General features: G+C 36.9%; 1 protein-coding gene across 1 annotated transcript in view; it reads left to right on the top strand.

Annotated features, from left to right (window-relative positions):
• Positions 1 to 1,923: 1,923 nt before the first annotated feature.
• MYO3B (myosin IIIB) overlaps positions 1,924 to 22,948 on the top strand; it is a 171,492-nt gene continuing 150,467 nt past the window's right edge. The window contains exons 1-6 of the mRNA XM_062498577.1: positions 1,924 to 1,934; positions 3,185 to 3,368; positions 4,799 to 4,933; positions 8,116 to 8,220; positions 8,485 to 8,584; positions 11,925 to 12,001. Coding sequence (XP_062354561.1) covers positions 1,924 to 1,934; positions 3,185 to 3,368; positions 4,799 to 4,933; positions 8,116 to 8,220; positions 8,485 to 8,584; positions 11,925 to 12,001 — 612 coding nt within the window. The remainder of the gene's footprint in view (positions 1,935 to 3,184; positions 3,369 to 4,798; positions 4,934 to 8,115; positions 8,221 to 8,484; positions 8,585 to 11,924; positions 12,002 to 22,948) is intronic.

Raw genomic sequence — 22,948 nt, 5'->3', positions numbered from 1 at the left:
CATCAGGTTATCCTTGTGCTTTCTTTCTGTCTTTTCCCAAGTATGCAGAATAGGGTAGAGTGCTAGGGGGTTGCTGATGGCATGTAGTCATGCCTCAAATTGCTTAAACATGTGCAGTCCCAAATAGCTTGTGTAATATGTTCCCTTTCCAGTAGAGTTAATTGCCAAAGTGCAATTTTTCAGCATCTGATGTGGGCTGTTTTACTTGCCTACTGGGAATGAATTTAACCACTGAGAAGTTTTCTCCAGCTGGTGGCAGAAATACTTGTAATTGGTAGGTCTCTAATATGTTGAGGCTTCTTTTTTGGAGGGTACTGGTAAGTTATTTACACCTAGAAGCCACTACATCATTTCAAAGCTCAGAGATGTATGAGGCCTGCTGTGAGGGGAGTAAAAGGAGAATTTTCTTCCTAAATAAAATTCAGCTGCAGTATTTTAGTGTTAAGATCTTCTGAATGTGTGGCTGTTACAGAAGTGGTTGTGTTCATGCATAACTTTATGTTAATGGTGAAAATAAAAAATATATAAAATAAATGAAAATAATAAGTGAATGGGAGCCTTTGTTAAAGCAATGATGTTTTATTTCCTGAAGCTTAACAAGTCAGGAAATAGAAAAAACAAAACTTACTTTACAACTTCAGGCAGGCACCATAATATTTACATTTTGTGGTGGTTTCAGGCTTTTTAAATCCAGATTTTACATAATTGAAGATAATAGCAGATACTATTTGTACTGTAAAATAATGTATTCTAATGTAGGAGTGCAATGATGATAGATGCAAAAGGCATTTTTACTGATGACAGGTGTATAACCTTATTTAGATAGGTATTACTTGAGTTCAGGAAGAGCTTGCTTTGGTTTAAACAGAAGAGGTTTATGATTCTTATTTCTCATCTCTGATTCCATGTAATACATAAATATGCCATCTGTAAATGCTGCCATGTTATCACTATGCACAAAAATGCTCTTTAAGATTTTTCTTCTGTCCTCCATCATGACTCCATCTGTAAAAGTTTTGCATTAGGTTTTATTTTGCCTACCTTGTCTTCTGGTACAAAGAAATGTTAATGTGTTTTTAAAATTTGGATATACAATTTTTAGGGTTATAGTTTTCAGAACAAGAGCAGGCTATGGCATTAGGGTTTTTTGGGTTTTTTTAAAGGAAAAATTTATTCATTCACAATTGCTTAGAGGGATACATCATAATATTATGTTGGTACAAAGAGTGCCATGCATAATTTTCTGGCAAATCTGTGTGATAGGGTACTTGTTATAGTGACAGAGAACTAAATATCAGTCTGTCCTTGTTTTCCTTGTATGATTGTATCAAAGTTATTTCCAGTCTGTTCTCCTCTTTCTTTGCACATGAATGCCTTTAGCATTTCACTTAAAGCATTAGACCCATGTGTTCAGTATGTTGTTGCTTTGGGGTGTTTTTGTGAGGTGCAACTGTTGCCATGTTTGTATTCTCCACCACACCCACCCTGCAAGCAAACCTTGTTCTTGCTTGGCTTATCAGGAGCGACGTGTCTGTAGCTGCTGTTTCAGGGCATGTAGTACTGTCTGTTCACTGATTTCAGAGAACCTGCACTGATTTCACCTCACCTGCTTCTCTTTTGATGTACTTAGTTTATGTGTTCAGAATACTGTTCTATTTGCAGCATGCTGTATTGGATCAAATACTAAGGAACTGTCCTAATAACTTACATTATTATAGCAGATAAGTGATATTGACTCTAGCTTTCATTTTTTTATAACTCACTCCCCCTTTTTTTTTTCTTTTTTTTTTTTTTTTTTTTTGTCTTCTTTTGATGAAGAGACCAAAGCAATTTCGTACATTATTTGGCACCAGATTTGCTGTAAATACAGGTTTATCAAGGAGGGAAATAGAGGTTTTATATGGTTGTCACTGATGCTAGAAAATGGCAAAGAGGTAGGACAGCAAGTTTTTAAAATTATTTCAGGAAGATCTGCAAATATCAGGTGTACTTAGAAATAAATGGCTCAAACCTTAAAGTTTGAGGTGCTTGTTGATCCATCTCCAAAAATTGGGAACTTTTGCAGTCAGTGATGGTGTTGTCTTCAGTTGCCTTTGTCTTAAGAGTCACACTCTTAAGATCAGACACACTTGGATTTTACATCTCCTGGTTAGGCATACAGATAGCCAATATTCCTACTGACAGCCACCAAATGGGCAAAAGATTTTCTTTCTCAGAGAAACCATCAACCAGTGAGCTTCCCTAATAATGATTAATATAGGAAGGCTAAGTGAATACCATCTTAAATTTCATCTTTCTTTACTATAATTCCAGTTCAGGGACAAGATGCATCTTCTCACTACTTTACATGAAATCCCAAAATGGAATTGTCACTTTCCTAATCACCAGAACGTAGCACATATGTAATTCTGGGGTGGGAAGGAGCACTTTGCATAGGCTGCAGTGGTCCTTTTGCTGCAGGATCCACTCAGGAGTGTCTGAGGAAACAAGTTCCCCTGACCTGAAAATCTTCTGGATGTGTTCAGCCAGTGTAACAGACCCCAATGCACTCTGACTGGCATTACAGCAAGAGACACAAGTACAATTGTTGAGAAACATCTCAACACTGATAGTTCACCCCAGTGATGTACCTGTTGCCCATTTTCAAGCTGGCTTGTATTTTATGGTACAAGCTAACCCAGTTTTAACTTTTGTTGGCTGTATGTAGGCCTGTTGTGTATATATATCAGATATAATGAGGCTATACCTACTGAATGCTCGTCTGACAATCTCCAGGGAGCATTACACAAATTTATGGAAAAACCCTGACACAGCTTTTTAAAACCAGAAATAGGACCTCGTTCCATGAGCTGTGTTAATTCAGTTGTGTAAAATGTCCATTAAAAGAGTGTACAGTAGAACGAAGGGTGGATTTTGTCAGAACTTTTTAAAATGTGTTTAGAATGGTGCTACATATGGGGCAATGTTTGGAGCAAATAATACACTAAACTAAGGAAAGAGAAGTGTTCTCCAGTATTTTCTTTCCATTGAGTGTTCATATATTTCTGTCTGTTTTTCATTTGTGATTCTAACTGTATTTCTTCTTAAATTAGGAAAATATTGGATTTCTTTATTGTAAGATGCCTTCTCTAGTACTGAGTTACTTAGGGCTTCCCGCTGTATGTATGTCTGCTTTGTTTTCCAGGAGGCCATTGTATGGATTGTTTCAATATAATTCCAGTATGATTGGACTGGAATCATTAGCTGATCCCTCAGACACCTGGGAAATTATAGAGACTATTGGGAAAGGCACTTATGGTAAAGTCTATAAGGTTGCTAATAAGAAAGATGGAAGCTTGGCAGCAGTAAAGATTCTGGATCCTGTCAGTGTAAGTAAAAAAAGTTACACTGTAACTTCAATGTTAATTTAAAATAATTCTTAGAGTTGAAATAATAAGTCAAATGTGTAAGATATTGAGAACATCCAGGAGGGAACAATTTTACAGAATGTATTTGCAGGAGTTTAGTACCAGCAACTGAATGACAACTTAGAATTTCATTATCTTATTTGAGGACAGCATTTGCCTAGTTTCTGCTTTAGGTCTGTGTAATTCTTCTGTACAAAATTTAGTTATCTTTGCTTGGAGAATGCAAATTATGAGAAGGCACAGAAGCATTCCTCATAGGGCCCACTATAGCACAGAAAATACAAGATGCTGTTAACTTTAGTGTTCTTTTTTTATTCTGTGTATTCCCTTAAATAATTACTTTTTCCATCATAGAAATACTGTGAATTATAGGATATTTCAGAGTTACCTTTTATAAGCAGATAATAGTGTGAGGCAATAATTAAGATAAAAGAGAAGAGCACATCCCAGATCCTCAGAGGTGCTTCTGTGCCAGCTCTGGTTTTAGTGGGTATTAAATGCCTAGCTTCCCATGAGAAGCACAGCCCTAGTTTTCAATGGAAAATTTAACTGGCAGCTGTTCAGGTTGGATCAAGCTGGAGTTTGATCATGACAGCTGGGCTAAAATATTTACTAAAAAATGTTTTGTTTCTGTCATCAACCACTACTGAAGTTCATCATGGTTTTCTCTTGTGTGGATCTGAGGAAGGCATAGGCTTAAATTTTCTAATAGTCTGTGCAGAAATAAGGAAAGTTTCAGCACTTAAGCACTGTTCTGTGACCTGTGTGCTGGTATAAACACTCTTTCGTAATTGTCACAGAATTCTTTAATTAACAAATACCTAGTGACCTTTTCTTATTTCATGGGTGGTTGTTTTGTCTCTCTTTCATTGTTTCTGCTGTATATTTTTTGTCATAAGAATGTATTTGGTTTTATTGATGGCCCCTTTGAGGCTTAGTGAAATTGTTCTCTGTTTAGTCCTCTCTGATGACCATAGGAAAAGAATAAATCAAAGGTTCGTGTATTTACATTTACCTCACATGTTAAAAACATGCATGACTTAAAACAGGTTAACAGTTACACATGTGTGAATTCCTTACTTAGACAACTGAGCAGAGTTCAGTATAATTTTTAGTTTTCTTGTTAAGTATATTATGTACTGGAAGAATTCTTCAAGAAAAACTGCTTGATTTACACAGGCTTCACTTTTTTGTATGTAAGAAGAGCACAAGTGGCACAATTCTATATGCATTAAATGTCCAGTATAGTGTACTTTCAGCTGCATTAAAGTAAAACTATTTAAAAATAGAAACTAAGAAAAAAGCAATTATTTTTATCCATGAGAGTTTGTTCTTGCTTTATTTGGAGTCACTGTCCTTATATGTTCTGTATGTTTGTGTTTTTTATTTAGGATGTAGATGAAGAAATTGAAGCTGAATATAATATTTTGCAGTTTCTTCCCAACCATCCTAATGTTGTTAGATTTTATGGGATGTTTTACAAAGCAGATCAATATGTGGGAGGACAGCTCTGGCTAGTACTTGAGGTAAAAACATTTTGACAATATTACATCTTACCTTAGCAAAAATGATTGAATTTTTGTTTGTTATTGGTAAAAGTGTCACAGACTTTGGTGATTTTCTGATAGAGGATGTGTCACAGCCTATTGTTGAAAATTACATTCAAACTTCAGAATTTGTTTAATAGGGAATGGTCTTGCATTTAATTTCTGTTTGAATTGCTACATTCTGCGTCCAAAATAATAACAACTTTTTTTCCTGTTAGAGGAAACATTAGATAAGACATTTATCTAAACTTTTGGGTAGCTCAGGCATTTGAGAGGAATGCAAAAGATAATGAGGTAGTGACATGGAGGGTAGGTAACAAATAAGCTGCCTACTGCAAAATTGAACAGAGTAAGTTTGATGGGAAAATCTGTTTTATGGTAATTTTAAACCAGGGCTGGTTGTTGTTGCAAACCTAGCAACAGAAATGTCTATTAACTCTTCTTCTTCTGTGGCAGTCAGCACTCTTACAATGTCAAATGTATTTTGGTGGTCTTATTTCCAATTAAGTGACTGCCAAACGTGGTTGTAAAATGAGAATTTCTTTCTAGGCTTAATTGATGCAGAACTCTGCACAGGTGGTTACTGCTCTGATGAGCAGTAACAAACCATTCGAGCATTTCTTTCTTTCATAACTAGACTGGTAAAATCTAGACTCACCTTTTAATTACTGGTTATTCAAAAAAATTCCATTCCCTGTTCTTGAATGACTAGAATCAGAATAGGGAATCTTTATTTCCACTACAAGTTGAGGAATCCCAACTGAACATCTAACTTCTATGTATTGGAGCAGTATGTAGCTTGAATGAAAATTTTTGAATGTGTTTCCTCTTGAATTTCATTAACTATTGAAAAGTGAGTAAAACGTGAGTATTTTTGATTTGTTGTTTTGTTTTGTTTTGTTTTTTTTTGCATGCATGCTGGCTTTGTGTTGAGTTTGGGCTTGGTTTCTTCTGTTTTTAATGAAAGAGTCTTGTCTCTAAAGATCCATCAAGTACCAATGAATTTTATACAGCAAGATCATCGTATACTCTGAAATAAAACTGAATGTAGAATTTGAGAAAGTTGTATGTGCGTGTAAACTTTATCAATTAAGTATTGCACCTGTGCATTTCAGATGACTTTTGGTTCACATAATCCAAAGTTTGGAAGAAGTTTGACATTATAAAAAAGTGTTTTGCTTATATGGAAAAATTTAATGGACAACCCAAACTATTCCTTGCCTTGGAATTTACAGCATAGCAGTGACTTGTGATATTATAAATTAATGACACATTTTTAATAAAAGGGAATATACAAAGTATTCAGACTTTGATCCTTGAGTCTTTGATGAAATGCATTCTTTTGATGTATGGCTTCCAAAATTTGTAATGAAAAGGTGGATATTTTTTCCTTTAGGCACAGTTTTTCCATGTTTACTCACTACAAGCGGCGCCTTACTTTGATAAATGCTTGTGATGAGGAAGGGTGGCAAAAGTGGACACCTTAAGTATTTTTATGATGATGCAAGTCTTGGACAATGGAAGGCAAACTTCTCTGCTTTTTCATGTAAATGTGCATCTCTCCACCTGTTAAAGTATTATCATTAGGTATAAAGTGGTAATGAAGTTTCCAAATTCATTTTGTTCAAGGTCTTTGCTGAGTTTCAAGAATAGTGTCACAGACGGCTGCAGTAGTGTTTGTGTTATATATTTCTGAGTCAGGCATTCATTTACCAAATCCTGCCACACAGCTGTCAGTCTGTATTATTTTTCAGTTGCAATCAGCTTGGGAGGTTTTTTTTAAGTTTGGTATACTTTTATATATTTTATTTGTGGGCTAGAGATAAATTTAGTGTAGTCTGTATAAAAGAACATTTAATGAAATGAAAGCAATGCAAAGAAAACTTTAGCTTAATGACTTGTCAGCAAATGGTTAACCATAGGAAGAAAAACATGGTTTCATGTAAATACATTTGATGGTTGATATTGACCTGAATACTCCCACAAATTTATGAATGATAAGAAAAATGTTCTCTACTAACAAATTAAAGAATAAAGTCAAAATTTCTACAGAATTTATCACTATTTTAAGTGATGAAATTTTGCTTCAAGGTCCTTTTCCATGAACTCAAACTTCTAGTCTACTGAAATTTTTCTGATGCGAGGGGAAGTTAGTAATAACTTAAGGGAAGTATTAGCATATAACAGAAATCAGTGGTTGGACTGAGACACAGTTTTTCATAAAAGCTGTTTGAAAGTCTGTGTAACTTCATACTATTCTCCTGATTTATACTGTGGTATCTTAAGCTGATAATATTAAGTGAACTTGTGTTGAAAACCGTGTGATCCTCTGGCAGAAACGGTGGTAAGGTGGTGGCCACAAAAACCAGCATAGAGGAGAAAATTCAGTGAAAGAAAGGCAGTCAATTCTCCTCTCTTTTATTCTTTTTTGGTCAAGCAATTGCGACTATCTAAGTAATCAAAGGAAAGAGAGAAGAGAAAGGATGGATATCAATACCTGCTTAAGATAGTATGGACAGTAAACTGAAAGTGTGGATGAGAACATACAGAGATTCTAATTTTACTTTTTCTCTTCCTCTTTTGCTATTTAGGAGCCCATTAGTAGAAAAAGCTTGCAGGAAGCTGCTTTTGGATTAGAATGTTTCTCTCTTGTTGACAGCAAGTGGCATCAAATCTGACTATAGAGCTATGGCTTCTGTCTATTTTATATTGCCTGCCATCAGGAGCATTGATGGAGTGAAAGTTTTAAATGGCTAATTTGTTGCTTCCCAGTTATCAAGAACATCAATCTTTTCTCTCTGGCCTTTGCACAAAGGATTTTTTCAAAAGGACAATGCATGTATTGTTGTGAAAATACTCAAATAATGTAAATTGCCTTTATGAATCCTCTTTTAACACTGAAATACAGTCTTGTTCATATTATTCTTATTTTTTTGTTGTGTTTTATAAATTACACTTTGTAATTTTCAGTTTTCTCTTAACTCCCCTCACTTGGGTTGCTATGATTTACATTAACATCATGAATACAATGAGTTCTGTTGTTCCCAGACTTGTGTTGTAGTACAGTTTTGCATGATAGGTATTTATAGCCTAAACAAGTATATTGAGTAACTGAGGACTGTCTTGCTTTTTTTCCCTCCTCACAACTCCCCCCTGTCCAGCTGTGCAATGGAGGTTCTGTCACAGAGCTTGTCAAAGGCCTGCTGAAGTGTGGCCGAAGGTTGGATGAAGCTGTAATCTCATACATTTTATATGGTGCTCTCTTGGTAAGGATGGTCACTGGGCTTGGAATGACAGCACAGGGTGCAATTCACTTATTGCATACATACATTTTTTTATTGATAAAGCATGGTAATGTGAACAATAGTCCGTGGGCTGCTATTACAGCAGGGGCTGTATAAAAGCATGTAATCTGGTAGACAGCTGTTTCTGTAGAGTATGTGCAGATTTTCTTCATTACATTCCCTAATAGCTGGGTAATTGTTTTTAAATAAGGGGATAAACTTATTTTTCTTACTGTTGGTATATAGGGCCTTCAGCATTTACACAATAACCGGATCATTCATCGCGATGTGAAAGGGAACAACATTCTCCTGACAACAGAAGGTGGAGTCAAGCTCGTTGACTTTGGTAATGACCACTTCCCCTTTGTTTTCTTGATACATGCAGTTTAGCTCAAGGCATCTGTTTACTTTCCCCTGGGAAGGCAGAATGTTAGAGCAAGACTTTTTCAGAAGAGTACTCAGAATTATTTTAAGAATGAAAAACGAAAAAAGGAATGTGGTTACAGCAAGAATAAAAATTCTAATTAAAGATCAGGAATAGAGTTTTAATTTTTAAAAGCTGAAATATTAGTTAAATTTTTTAAAAGTTCTGAAGCTAGCATTTTGTTTACAAAGCACTTTTGCATTTCAGAAGAAATGTCAGTTTCAGGGCAGTTGTACTCCTAATTTAAATTTAGATATTCTGTCTTTTGCATATGAAAAAGAAGCATTCTTTCTGAAATGGCTTTTGATAGCCTTAAGCATATTTTTTCCCCTCTGAACAGAAGGTAAAATAGTCCCTTGGGTCCAAAACCCAACATCCATTTAATTTGTGATTATTGCTCTTAGATTTGAGCCTTGCTGGTCTGGATACATCATAAGAAACAAGAGGGAGAAAGGCACGGGGAGAATGATAGAAAGGCACTTGACAATAGATTTAAAGTCAGTTCAATTTTTATTCCTTCGAACATGCGCTTAGAAAAAAAAAAATGCTTTAGTCCCTCAGATATGTATGTAAAGGAGTGGACAATTTTATTAAAGGTAACAAAAGCAGATTATTATTAATATGATTTATTAATGAAACCATATAATGTATAAGGTAATCACCATTGAAAATAGTGTGTGAATAATATGCTTGTTTAGGAGTACATGAAAGTTAAGAAAAATGTTCACAAAATAAGAGTAGGGTAGAATGATATGTCAAAAAAATCTGCAAATAATATTTTTTAAAATTCCTAAGATACTAAATTTATGCAGTGGAAAGAAAATTGTATACTGGTGATGTCATGGTATTATAAATTTAGCACACATGTATATTGAAAATGCTAAAGTAGGCTGGCACATACAAGAGTCCTTAGTATCTTCTAGGGACAAAATTTCATTCTTTTGAATTGTAAAAGCAGCAATTAAAATAGTACTAGGAGAAACATATGACCTGAAGCAAGACTTGGAGTGAGTCCCTGACCTAACAGAAGAGAGGAAGATCCCTTCTCATTTAGGGGAATTTTGGCAGTCTAATCTGTGTTTTTACTCCATTATGGGAAAAGTTGGCTTTTCTTCCAAAAGCAAAATACTTTTATCAGGTAAATTAAAGGCCTTAGAGGCATACCAGTGTGATGCAACCCCAAGTGGCACATTCAGGTAAACTGAGACTCCCAATCTTTCTGGTGTCTCATGGGTCTCTCTGATTCCACGTTTAGGTTTCAGGGGTTTTCTCCTACTTTTTAAGTTAGGACAGTAGCACTAGAAAGTCAAACAAATCACTCACAAAATCAATCACAAACAAATCACTAGAAAATCAAACAAATATGATGAAATTGCAAGGAATTAAGGAAAAGGAAAGGACTCGCAGTTGAGACAGTTGAATGACATCATATTGGAGATTATCCTTGCTTTTGCCTGTGTTTCTCTGTGGTGCTGTAGGGTCACTTACATCAAACTCAGTTCCTCATTTTCCCAATAGCCAGTTTGAAACATCTTGTCCTGCTTTGCCGAAGAACTGTGTGTTCTTGATCTGCCGCTGAGATCTATTATAGCTCTACTTGAGACTTGTGAAGTGCCTGAAAACTAAAAGATCTCAGATTAAGTACCCAAATACAGTGGATGCTTTGGATATTTTTAGGTTAATCCCTGGAGCTAATAATCCCCTGCCATTTTGTGGGAATGTTAAGTAGATTTGTTGCTTGGTGAGTGGGGAAGGAAATATGTCAAAAGAAAATAAAAATTTTAAATTTAGTATAGTATTGGCTATATGAAATAAGAAATGAGAATTGAAATCAATGGGGTTTAAAAAATTAAATTATGACCTATTCAGTGAATGCTATCCATTCAGTCCAGAGAATGAGACAGAATCTTGATTCTGAAAAAGCTGCTTCATATTCAAGACTGTACATACAGATATTAGGTCACAGAGAGGGTTACACAGATACCTTTAATTGAGGCTTTTCTTTACTGCATGACTTTACAGCTTGTTTTTTCAAGGTAACACACATTTCTTCCCTCAACTGCTGTCGACAGCATAATATATTTGAATAAATGGTGGTCACAGTAAATTGACTCAAAATGTCTGCAACTTATCGTTCATTTATGCTCGTGCTCTCCCTCTCTCAGCTCTTTGGTATTCTGCACTGTTTTGGAATATCCCTAGATAGCAGCTATGAATTAAACTGGCTGAGGAGAGATCATAGTGGAATGAACAGAGGCTTGTTGTATGTCCTAGCCATTAACTGTTTCCCAGCGGTACTCATGAAATCACTGAAGACTTGCAATTACACTGGGACATTAAAAACAAATATAAAACTGAATGTTGGAATCAGAAATCAAGCAACTTAACTTACGAATCTCATTTTTTTATTTATTGACAGAAATCAAAGTGTATTATGTGCTTCTGCTCATTTTTGTCCCTGGGTAATGCCAAAAGAACAAACCACTGTGACTTTTGTTTTTAAAAAATGTTAAAGCACAAGATATTTCTAAGTCAATATTGGTTTTGTGTCACTTCATTGCTACTGAATGCTGCTGAACTGAACTCATTCAATTACATGTTGACCAGAGCACAGAAGATTTGCTGTCAAGGCTCATTCTGATTTGTTAACGTTGTTTGATTGCACTCTTGTTCATTCTTTTGTTTTTTTTTTTCAGTTGTGCTTCAGTAGTCCAGCCCCAGTCAGCAAAGCTCTGAAGCTAATGTTTTGTTTTAAGTATGTGCTTAATTCCTTAAGTACAAGCTGCAGTATGAGCTTGAGCTTCTGAGCTTTTCTCATTAGGGAAAGATTTAAGCAAGTGCATAAGTGTTTTGTTGAACAGGAGCCTCTGCAAGTACACTAGTGAATAAATTTCCTGCCTGTGATGTTTGGTCAGTACATTTCTGAAACAGAAGTTTTAAAGTCAAGTTGTAGTTTTAATAGTTTCCATTTATAGTTATGAAAACAGCAGAAAGAAATCTGGGATATTTATGTAACAATTGAATTTTTGAATTTGAATAAAAATTCTTCAAACTGAGAGTCATTCACAGAAAATAAATCTCTCAGAAACTCTGAAGCAAACAAGAAGCTGAAATCAATCAAACAAATAATTTGCACCTACTTTGGCCAGGCATTCTGCAGTTGTGCTCACAGGTTTGGGTTTTGTTTTCCAGAGACTTGCAATAAACTTACCGAAATGACAGGGAATTTGAAGCCAAGTTTCTTTGATCTGTTTTGTTGCAGGTGTTTCAGCCCAGCTCACCAGCACACGGCTGCGTAGAAACACCTCAGTGGGAACACCCTTTTGGATGGCTCCTGAGGTAGGCAAGTGTGCCTGTGTGACTTGTCTCCATTCATTGCAACACATACTTTGTTACCACTTCCCCATATTAGGAGGGGATCTTTTCTTCCCTCCCTTATGGCTGTGTTTCTGCTTTACATCTTGTCCTCTGTTCAGTAAAAATAATATACTGTAAGAATATACAAAACTGATTTCTAATAATCATTATTTTTTTCTCTGTAGCGTTTCTGTGAAAGTACAGCAAATCTACAAATAACTGAGGCTCCTAAGAATGTTATGACTTTCCAGTCAAATATTGTATGTTTTGGGGTGCTTGTCCATGATGAATTCCTTCTTTCCAGTCTTGTTGTAGTCTTGCACACTGCAAAATCCTGACTGACCTATGTGTTCTTTAACCTTAATCATTGACTGGGGACCTTTAAACTTAGACACGTCGGCTAGCATAGATTAAAAAATGGAGAAAAATAATATACAGGTAGCTTAGCCCATATTCAAGTTTCTTACTTACATAATTTTGCATACTACTACCCAGACATAACCCTTTGCCTTCTATTTCATGAAGCTCTAAAAGGTTTTAACACACTGTTGAACAAAATTCTGTACTTTACCAAACTCTGGGGTGAAAGATACCAATCTTTGCCCTCCCTGCTTTAAGGAGCACAAAGTACTTCTGAAAGATATGGATTATGAAATTTAAAAAACAAGGATTGAAACAGGAATGGTCTGTTTATTCGTAAGTTGTTCAGCCTTTGTAACAGTACAAGCCTCTTTTAAAGGCCATACAAAGTTTGGGAATTTGGGATGGAATTTATCTATTACAAATGCACATATCTGCTTCTGTATGTTGAGGAGTTAAAAGTACTATGCGAAGATCAGTTTTAAACCATTTCATCATTTTTACACGTCTGTTTTTGTTGCTAAGGAAGGCTGATTATAGCTGAGCAGAGAAAAGACACTGCTGTAAGGGGTCTAAAATTGATCTTGCACAGTCTCACAAAGAATGGTTGATATTTCACTGTCTCCATAACAACCAGTTTACGTCACAAAGCAGACACAAGATACCTTAGAAACCAATGTGCAAGCATTATTTATGGAATCACCTTGGTTGGAGACATTTCTAATATGAGACCTCTATAAAATACTTCTCTAGATAATAATGGACATATTATGAAAGATTTTATTGAACATGGATTATTATAGGTTATTTTTATGGTACTGTTTTGCTTGAATAATTGCCATCGGGGCAGTAATCATATCAAATTTATTTTCCCTGCCATGTCGAAGGTATTCAGTCTCATGGCAGAAAGCCAAAGAGATAAGCAGATATTTGATCTGAAAAATTTTGACCTGAAAATACAGCACACGTGTAACCAAGGTATGTTATGTACATAGCATATCAAACAGGAACAGGTGTAGCTTTCAATAGTTCCTGTTTTGAAAAGATCTGTTGAAAGAACCAACCCAGTCCCATAGCCATAGTAACCCATATCACATTTATATGTCTGTGTGAGACATGCCAGGTTTCATAGGTGTGCCAATCTGCAAAACAGCTGTAAGGTGCTTAGTTATCCATTATGCTGTTGTTGAAATGGCTTTTAAGTGACAGGTTGCATAACATGCTTTCTCAAGTCACTGTAGTTGCTCATATAAGTGACAGATTTCAAATGATGTGCAGGATGCAATTTACTTTATTTCTGGTGAGATCTTCTAGTATTTTTAAAATATGCACCCACATTTTTATATGAAAGACGGAAGGTCAGGACTGCAATTAGATGAAAAGGTCTGCTTGGGTAACAGTTTATTAGGAAGAGTGTTTTCAAGATAAGATTGTGCTGAGATCAATAAACTAGAAGGGCACTTAACTCACTTTTTTGCACTCATTTGTGAAAAAATCTTCCTACCTAAAGGTTTTTAACATAGCATAGAATTTATTTCAAGCCCCAAAATACCATAAAATAACTGAACAGGAATGAGATGTTACTAATCAGAGAAATAGAAAGCATGAAAGCTTTTTTTTTTTTTTTTTAATTGGATTTTAATTATCTACATGTGAAACATAGGTACCTCAGTCAGTGCATAAGGGAATCATGGGATCTCATGTGGCAGTGAGAAAGTTGAGTTTAATCTGAAGGGGGAGTGAAGAGGGGGGATGAAAAAGCTTGCCTTGGAGGGAGAGACTAGAGTATTGTTTCAGAGTAGAATAAAGCTGACAGGAAATATTTTCCAGTGTAGCCCCTAGGAAAATCAAGCCTGGAGAAGAATGATGCAGGATGTTCCAAGCTGCAGGAATAGGATAGGAATAACTAGATACAAGCAGGAGACAAATACAGTGGGAACTAGAATCATTAGATCAGCCTGTGTCACGAATTGTTTGTAAAATGAAGAAAACCATATTTTAAGATCAAGTTTGTAAAACTTTTCAAAGGGATTATATGGCATGGTACTTGAGATAGCAAATGTTCATAGGAAAATAGCAGTGAATGAGGGTGGTATAAGGAGGGTGTTCAACTCAGTGTTCTTACTGGCAGCAGTCAAAGTAGCAGCTTAACTACTTAATTTTTGAGTGACTCAAGCATCTTGGCTCCTTTTTTTCCTGAGGACTCTGAGGCTTGCCTAGCAGTATCAGGACAAAAAAGATCTGTACTTGAGCATTTGTTTTGAGCAGAGTTTGTGATTGACAAAAATGTTACTGAAAAATGAAAACACAGGTAAAAATTAGGCTGTGAGGAAGCAACAGAGAAGTATGACAAAGATAAGTCAGTTTGGGAGCAGCTTTAAAGTAGACTCACTGAAAATGAATAATTGTTGTTTAACCTAATTAATATTGTTTCATATTTATAAATGTAGCCTCTCAGAAACTGAAACACTGAAACAAGCATACCAATAAAAGATAAATAAGGCAGGATAGTGTTAGTATGATTAAAGCTACCTGGTAGCAAACACTTAAGTTACCTAAAATCTGCTTCTATTGTGCTGAAATAAATTGTGTTATGTGCTAGCAGGATGAATCAGATTTGAAGCTTTTGTACTGAACTGCCTTTACATCTGTGATTCTAGGCATTAACATGTCTTGTTTTCAACTTTAGTGCACAACTGAACAAAATCTAGTTCAAATAGAATTGCAGAGTTCTTTTTCCACACATATGATTAGATTATCATGATCTAGCTGAAAACTTGACTTTTGAAACAAGCTCAGTTAGAATATCACAAAACAACAGAATCACAGAGTCAAATAGGGGGAAAAGACCTCTGAGATCATTGAGTCCAACCTACAACCAATTCTTATATCAACTATACCATGGTGCTGAGTGCCACATCCAGTCTTTCCTTGAGCACCTTTGGGGATTGTGCCTCCACCACCTCCCTGGGCAGTCCATGCCAATGTATAGTTACCCTTGCTGTGAAGAAGTTCTTAATGTCCAACTTAAACCATCCCTGACACATCTTAAGACTAGGACCTGGTCCTGGTTCAGATTGCCTTGAAAAAGAGTCTGTCGCCCACCTGGCTACACCCTCCTTCCAGTGAGTTGTAGAGAGTGAAAAGGTCCCCCTGAGTTCTCCTTCAGGCTAAACACCTCCTGCTCTCTCAGCTGCTCCTCACAGGAATTGTGCTCCACACCCTTCACCAGCTTCATTGCCCTTCTCTGGACCTATTCCAGCACCTCAGTGTCCTTTCTGAACTGAGGGGCCCAGAACTGCACGCAGCACTTGAGGTGTGACCTCAGCAGAGCTGAGTACAGGGGGACAGTCATTGTCCTGGCCCTGTTGGTCACACTACTGCTGATCCAGGCCAGGATGCCATTGGCTTTCTTGGCTATCTGGGCACGCACTGGCTCGTGTTCAGCTGCTGTCAACCAGCACCCCCAGGTCCTTGCCCACTGCACCTCTTGCCAGCCACTCTGCCCCCAGCCTGTAGTGCTGCATGCTCAATCCCCTCATTCAGATCACTGGTAAAGATATTAAACAGGACTAGGCCAAACACCGATCCCTGGGGGACACCTCTAGTGACCCAACACCCACTGGATGCAGCACTGTTCACCAGCACTCTGGGCCTGGCCATGCAGGCAGTTCTTAACCCAGTGAAGAGTGCACCTGTCCAAGCCATGTGCTGCCAGCTTTTCTAGGAGTGTGCTGTAGGAGATGGTGTCAAATCACATCAAGTCCAGGTAAACAGCATGCACAGCCTTTCCCTCTTCAACTAGGCAGGTCACCTGGCCGAATAAGGAGGTCAGGTTTATCAGGCAGGACCTGCTGTTCCTGCTGGCTCATCCCTTGGTTGTCCTATGTATGCCATGTGATCATACTCAAGATGATGTGCTACATGTACAGATATATGTACATTTGGCCTAGATTTAGTTTTAAGAATGGAAATAGAAAAAGATACCTGAAGTCAGAAAGAGCTGGAGAGATGCTGAAGATAATTTAAAACTGCAGGGAATATGCTGTTATATTTTACTGATAACTGCTAAAAAATGACACTGGTGGATGTATACTTGTATTTTGAAAGGAATGTAATTAAAACATAGTCGATCCTTTGAAAGATTAGGTGTTGAAATACGACATGTGACACATGAGTAGGAAAGGCTGTGATATTGTAGTAAAGATATATGAATTCTGTTATAATGAGTTAACCACAGGTAAAATCTTGGGTCCATTTTCCTATTTTCAGAGATATTTCTGATGTCACAGTATTATTTAAAGCTGTCTCAATTCTATGTTTTGAATATTTGTTACCATGCTGGTAGGAGGAAGTAATAATTAGTAAGATTGTCCCAGACATAGTTTCCCTTTCTCCTGCTGAATCAACATATTCTCCTGGGATGAAATTCAGTATATTTGAGGATCAGAATAAATTTCCAATGTGTTAGAACAGTAGGTGACTAGCTTAAATTGTGTTTCTCTTCCCAATGTTCCTTTGTATTCTTTTGAAACTTTAAATCTGATCATGTGTGTGTGAAATAAGTCTGATCCTGAAACAATGAATAATATTTGCATTGTTTCAGTACAAAGTTGTGCGTTTGCATAATCTAATGAAAAATGAACAAAACTAGCTGCTAAAAAACCACCCCAATAAGTAACTTGCATTAATGTATTTTGAAAACATAGAGAAGAATAAGATTTTGCAAAAACCTCCCAGCAACTTTTCTGCTGAAGTCTATATTTATTATAATAAGGGCTGTATTCAGGTCTTAGATTTTGGGGAAAAATTAATTATAAATACATTTAATGTGTAGTTAAATGCTGAACTGGGAAAACAGAATAGAAAAGATAATCCCATTACTAAGATGGCCTTATTGAATCATAAAATCATAGGCTTTGGTTGGAAGGGACCTTGAAGATCATCTGTTTCCAAGTCCCCTGCCCCAGGAACAGACATCTTCCACTGAGCCAGGCTGCTCAGAGCCCCATCCAGCCTGATCTTAGACACTTCCAGGGATGGGACATCCACAGCTTCTGTGGGCAACCTGTTCCAGTGCCTCACCACCCTCTCAGTAAGGAATTTTTTCCTAATATCTAATCTAAACCTACTCTCAGTTTGAATCCATTCCCTCTTATTCTGTCACTACATGCTTTTGTAAAAAGTCCCTCTCCATCTTTCTTTTCATGTTTTTAATTAACCCACTCTTAACAAGTACAGTGATAAATTCCCATGAAGCAATTTAGTATAGTCTCATCTTGTCATATTTCAGTCTGTTCTATTTGTTAGACCTTTGCTTACATCAAGAGATTCAAGGTCAGTTATCCAAAATCAGATTTTCACATATGCACATGTTCACTATGCTTTTAATTGCCACCTAAGCCAGGAATTTTGTACATGCTGATTTATAATGAACTGTAGGAATCTGCCACTTAGTATAAATAGGATATAGATTTCAAGAATGTATATACACTTCCTTTTCTGCCTGAAAGCCATTTGAAAACAGTTGTACAGTGGAAAAATATGTGATAAATAATACTATGCCTTCTCTAATAAGGAAAGTTTTGAAACTGTTTTAACATCTTCTGTGGAAGTATAATAACAATTCTTGTATAGCTTATGATAAGAGATTATTGAATTAGCTCTTATTATAGTTTTTCAGTTTTACAGTCTTTTAACCTTGTAAATTACAGTACATGAGATAAGATTGAAAGCATAATTTATAAAGTAAAAAAAAAACAAACAACTGTCCTTAGACTAAAACTTTACAGATGGAAATAGACAAATCTGCTGCTGCTTTTATAGAACTTGTGTGTATTTGGCATCATGATTAATCAGCAGTGAAATATTTGAAAATTCCACTCATTTAAGGGGTAAACATAATAAATGCAATAAATAAATGTTAAAGTTAAGGTAAGTAGCATTAAATAATATGTCACATAGGTGATGCTATATTAAGCCTAGGGTGAAAAGGAATTTCCCTCTTGACATAGATTATGAAATTACATCCTGTTTTTCTGGAGGTTATGGTGCTGGGACACTGCAGTGTACTGGCAATTATTTTTAGGAAATATTAGCTATTCTCTCAAGATGCAGCACCGGGTTTGAGTGCAGTGCTGTGTTCTTGTGGAACTAGGTATAGGCATGCCAGAGAGGAACTACAGAAGTGTAAGTGTGGGGAGGCATGGGGGGAAGAGGGGAACAGTTGCTCTAAATAGATAGGGCGAGACTGCATGGATGAACTGAGGCACACAGAAGTGAAATGATTTTCTTAAGAACTTACAGCAGGTCAGTGGCAGAATGAGGGGTAGAATTAAATCTCTAAAGGCTGCACATGATTGAAATGCCTGTGACTCTGAGATGCCACCTTCGGAGAACTGACAGATGATTTCTTTTTTCTGAATACAGATTTTCGTTTCTTTAAAGAAATGAAGGAAATTGCCTTTTCTGTCCTGTTTTTTTCCCCTGCTTTCTTCTTTTTTCTGTGACTCTCAAACCAAAGCTTTAACAAACTGCTGTAGTAAGGAGTTACATTGAAGTTGCTTAAAGTCCATAATGAAAGCAGTGGATTTAGAAGGCTGAATTGGAATACGGAGGTCTCAGACTTTAAAGGACATTGCAGACAATAGAGGCAGACAGCACAGCAGCACAGCACCAGCAAGCTCTCCCTCAAAAGCAGAACCTAGCAGAATGCATCCCCTCCTGCTTTGCTTCCAGGAGAACTGACCTCCACCTGGGCTAGCATGGCAGGGGAAAAGTGCATGGCAGCTGGAGGAAACCTCAGGGAGCACTGCCAGTAACATTGATGACATAGCTGTAGTCTTGTGCAGGGAGGGGTGTGAAGGAGTTGCTTCTCTTTTGTTTTAACTGCTGTGGAGGGGCTGTAAAGCTTTCTTGTAGAGTGTTTAAAGATTTAAAAGGCAAATCAAAAGAACAAGCCCAAAATATCAGAGAACATCGGTTCAATACCACGTGGGTCTGCTCTGAGTTACCTACATGAAATATGTTTACTTTAAAGGGTGGAGTTGGATCTTAGTTTTTGCTTTCTTTGTGAAGGACCATTTGAAAATCTGTGTGAGATGTGTAGTATATATACTTGCTAGTCAGAAGTAAATCTGTGGATTAGAAGCAAAATGTGTCAATTATATTATTATGAGCAGCATTGAGTTTGTGATGGTCTCATGGTATAAAAGCAAGATTTGTGTTCTTGAAAGATGGTCTGCTTTTCCTTACTATATCATTTGGTCCAATGAAAGGTATTACATTTCCCTACAAATGTAGCCTGTTGCCAGAGCAGTCTAATGGTCTTAGGAATATTTCCCTTGGGTGAGTTAAAAATAAAAATAAAAATTGATTACTCACAGCTGGTAAAATGTGACTACTTGACATATAATTAATTTACAATGAATTAATATTAACTGATTAATGAATCAACATTTATAACAACGTAATAATTTTCTGATATACCATGGAAACATTTGTATAATGGTACAAAATAAGGAAACTGAAATCTGGAAAAGAAAATGCAGGAATATGGAACCAATTTCAATCACAGGTTTTTTTTAAATATTTGAATGTTCTTGAAGAGTGGAAGGGAAAGAGGAAGTGATGGAGAGATAGATGAATATCACTTTGGTTTGTCTAATTCAGTATCCCCAGTGCTGCTATGTGCTATCATGAAAGGCTTTTTTGGTTTTGGTACACAGGAATGAGAAGAATATTTAATATTACATTTCCAGTGTATCAAATGAAGTTGGGTTGTATAGTGTTGGATGGAGCCCAGAAATTCAGTTGGTTTATTTCACTTGACTGGCACAGCTGGAAATCTTGTTTTCCTTTCAGCAAGGGTAACAAGTTAGTGCCACATTCATTTTCCATGCGCAGCGCTTCTCAGCAGTGCTCACACACCACATAAGCTGCTTAGCTGGCTCTGGCAGCTGAGCCCAGCACTGCCTCACTCCAGCAGCAGCAGCCTTGCTAACTCCAGGTTCCTTCCTGCTTCTTCAGCAGCACTAACTGTGCAGCAGTCATCTCCAGGTAGCACATCTGCACTGCTATTATTAGCATATGCTTGCAGCTCTGCTTTGTACAGGCACTGTGTACTGAGGCCAAGTGAAAGTAAGTTCACATCTAATAATTCTGGGTAAACTTAAAAGGGTTTGATGTATTTTGCTTCACCTGAACATGTGTATAGCTTCCTCTCTCTGCACAAGTCAGTGTGACCACTGTCCAAATAATAGGTACTTCTCTGTATTAACTGTTTTCCTTCTATTGAATCCACCTTTGATCTACTGCTGTGCTTGCTCAGCAAGTTCAGAGAAATATTTGTATTGATTTCAGAAGCAGAATTATATCCCTGAATATAAAATTGTCTTGTCAGGATATACGTCATCTTGTGTATCTCTGTGAATTTTTGTGTTTCTTTACAAGTTAGAAATCGCACACAATGCCTAGACACTGACTTCTCTAAATTCCCTCCACTTAGTGTGATTGATATGTTTATGTACTATTTTTCCAGACCTGTGAATTCCCTATCCCCTCGTTCTGTACCAGTGTGACTCTCAGCACAATTAGTGTTGACAACTACCATCACACTTTCTGTTCCTCTATCTGGTGTTTGGATGCTTTTCAACCTACAGCAGTGTGACTGGGCATGAAATAGTGATTAAATTACAACTAAAACAAAAGATGACAACCTGTCTCCTTAGCAACCCAGGCCACTGTGTGCATGCAGCCAGCCCATGCTGAAGTGAAAGACTTGGAGTTTATTCCCATGGTTACTAGCTAATCTCAAGATTAGCTACATCACCCCCTGAAGCTTTGCCACGAATGGTAATGTTTGCAGCAAAGCAAACTGTGTCCTTCGTTTCACTTTTGCAAGCAGGGGAGGATTTTGCTGGATATAAAATTGGTACAAATGTGCTAGTTTTGCACAAGAAAGAGAAAGGGAGTAGCATGTTCTTCAGTTTCAGATCATGTCTTCTTGCCCCACTGGGCAGAGTAGGCCTCAGCAATGCTCAGTGGTACTCTCAACTCCAAAACTCCAACGAAAAGTAGGGATGTTTCAAAAAAACCAAGTGTCTCTGAGTTCCTGATAGAGGCAGGAATATAAAGGAAGATGAGTCAATAGCCTATTCCCCTTTTGTGTTTGGATTACAGAGATTTCTGCTCTGCAGGGATTAGCAATAGTTTTAAAGGCAAAACAGGACTGGGGCATTCCCAAGGACTTGGCTGGCTTGTAAACTGTGACTTGGACAATACTCTCTTCTTCATTGCTAGAGAGTGTTCTCTGCTAGCCAATACATAAAGCAAACTGTTGATGCACATCTTTAATCATGGAAAAATCTATAAATTCTTGCTTTAAAAATTGGAATTAGTAGCATCTGCATTTCTCCAAGGTGTACATAAATGGGTAAGATTCTAATAATAAGTTCCACAGAAATTGAATATTTGTTTCAAACCAAAGTGATCACTAAATTCGTGTGCATCCTGCATAGTGAGTGAAGAGAGTAGTTAATTTTGTGTCTTTTCTCTGAGGCTAATCTCATTGTTGTCAAGCTAATGGTCAAAAACATACTGGTTTGTATGGTCCAGTGGCTGAATTTCTTTTTAAAAAAGATTATCTGTTAAGGGGAATATTTTTTCTGAAATAGTCACCATAGACTCTGTACTAGAATGGAGGAGAATCTAATGGTGTCTAATTCTTCCCCTTGGTTAGAGTGGCAGTATTTTGCCGTGGTGTCATTAACCAATGTGCAACTTTAATGCAAACCTCTCCCCCAAACATTTCAGTGTTATTTTAACTGTTTCAGCACCCCTGATTTCTGATAAAAGAAATGATGGGCGCACTACAGTGGGGTCACAAGTCCCAAATAAGAGACAGACAGGCCTGTTGGATAGAATCACTACCAGAGTCAGGAATGCCTTTGTTAGATGCAGTTTATGGAGAAAGTAGCTAAGAGGCTGAGATGGAATCAGCAGCTTCTCCAGGAAAGGATTTTTTGTAACAGGTGACCCTCTGCCAGCAGCTGGTGTGGCAGACATGGATGTTACAATCTGTGCAAAGTGTTGTTCCAAACTGAAATCCTAACACAGGAATTCAGAAGTAATACAGAAGTTAAAAAAATATAAAATCTTCTAGAACATAGGTACAGCCACCCTGGGACATGTTATTTTTATCTTAAGTAAAAATTATTAAAGATACTTTAAAAACTATGAGAAAAACCATGTAAGTTTATACTAGCAATGTGTGGGGATCCAACAGATTCTCAAAGTAATTGTTTAATTGGTGAGATTTGGGAAGACAAACTTGAGACACAATTCCAAATCATATAAAATGTGGTGAAGCTGCAATTTTTGTCTCATCCCTTTGTGAAGATAAGGGCTAAATTTAAACTTTGGTTTCAATCTCACATTTAGATTTAGCTGACATGAATAGTTAGTGCATTAGAATGTGATTGGTGAATTGGCTGGGGGTGTGCATTAAGTCTGTGATGTAAAATAGTTCTGATACCCAAGGAGAGATTCCTGCTTACTTCCATTTTTCTT

The sequence above is a fragment of the Cinclus cinclus genome, chromosome 9 (genome assembly GCF_963662255.1).
Source record: "Cinclus cinclus chromosome 9, bCinCin1.1, whole genome shotgun sequence".
Taxonomy (NCBI): domain Eukaryota; kingdom Metazoa; phylum Chordata; class Aves; order Passeriformes; family Cinclidae; genus Cinclus; species Cinclus cinclus.
This window is presented reverse-complemented; position numbering and strand designations above follow the sequence as displayed.